Raw genomic sequence first — 1,103 nt, forward strand, 5'->3', positions numbered from 1 at the left:
ATATTTTTAAAGCAAAAAATTTAGGATCTAGTTCCAAACCAATATTGCAACCCATCTTCCCATCCCTTTACACCTCTTGATCTCAAAATACTCAATTTGTTTCGGATCCCCTTCTCCACTAACTTCATTACAGTTGCAATAGGTAGAGGCTTCACCTCATGTTTGATCTTGTTTTGCTCAATCCACACAGCATGAATTGTCGCCTGAAACGCATATCTGACACAAAATCTCTGCTTCTTCTCCAATCTCTCATCCATAATTATAGTTAAAACCTCAGATCAGACATTAGTTTGAGCGCTGAGAAGAATACCACTTGTTTGATACTCCCATATCTGAGTAGAATAAGGGCATTCAAAAAATAAATTGTTTCTAGTCTCAGGAGCATTTTTACAGAGCACACAAACCTCATCAGCACCCTGCCTCCACTTAGAGACTCTATCCATAGTAGCCAATCTATCTCTTACTGCAAGCCATGCCATAAACACATATTTTGGGGCCGCCTGAGAGAACCAAACGGCTTTAGACCAACTGCAACTCTCCCCCAAGGTTCTCAATTGTGACCAGGTTTCATGAGTCGAGAATTCCTTTTTATATCCTGATCTCCTTCTCCACAAATTACCATCTTCCACTCCTACGCTCAACTTCTCCTTTGCCAGCACTAACTGAGCTACAACTTCATTCAGCAACTGAGATCGATGACTCCTCCTTCTTCGAACACACATAACCGCCTCCTCCACTGTGGCCTCTCTACTGATCCCCATGCTCACAATGCCACGCTCACCCAATAGAGAGAATATAACGCCCCTTTCACACCATTTATCAAACCAGAACGAGATATGCCTTCCATTACCCAAGTCCCTCATATGAAACCTCCTTGCTACATCTCTCATTTTCAGCGTTTTCCTCCACATCCAAGACCACAATCCATTCACCCAAGAAGAACATTAACTTTACTTTTCCATTCTGAAAAATTGGAACCCGCAAGTGTTGGAATGGATCCTAAGTTGGCAGACAAAGTAGTTGAAAAGAGAGCAAATCCAAATCCGAAGTAGTTAAAGTAGTTCAATAATAAATTTTAATTGATTATACTTTTCATCCAAGAT

The 1,103-nt window shown here is 40.9% G+C and overlaps 1 protein-coding gene across 1 annotated transcript; it reads right to left on the reverse strand.

The window, feature by feature from the left end:
* Positions 1-278: 278 nt before the first annotated feature.
* LOC106302562 lies at positions 279-890 on the reverse strand. Its single transcript, XM_013739044.1, has 2 exons — positions 405-890; positions 279-332 (listed from the first exon to the last, which is right to left on the reverse strand). The coding sequence occupies exons 1-2, from the start codon at positions 888-890 to the stop codon at positions 279-281; spliced, it is 540 nt and encodes a 179-aa protein (XP_013594498.1).
* Between the last annotated feature and the right edge of the window lie 213 nt (positions 891-1,103).

The sequence above is a fragment of the Brassica oleracea genome, chromosome C7 (genome assembly GCF_000695525.1).
Source record: "Brassica oleracea var. oleracea cultivar TO1000 chromosome C7, BOL, whole genome shotgun sequence".
NCBI classification, from domain to species: domain Eukaryota; kingdom Viridiplantae; phylum Streptophyta; class Magnoliopsida; order Brassicales; family Brassicaceae; genus Brassica; species Brassica oleracea.

Excerpts from the sequence above, each read along its gene's own strand:
- LOC106302562 (XM_013739044.1), bottom strand. The coding sequence starts at position 890 with ATGAGAGATGTAGCAAGGAGGTTTCATATGAGGGACTTGGGTAATGGA. Across the intron at positions 333-404 it reads GGAGGCAGGGTGCTGATGAG|ATATGGGAGTATCAAACAAG; the intron begins GTTTGTGTGCTC and ends TATTCTACTCAG.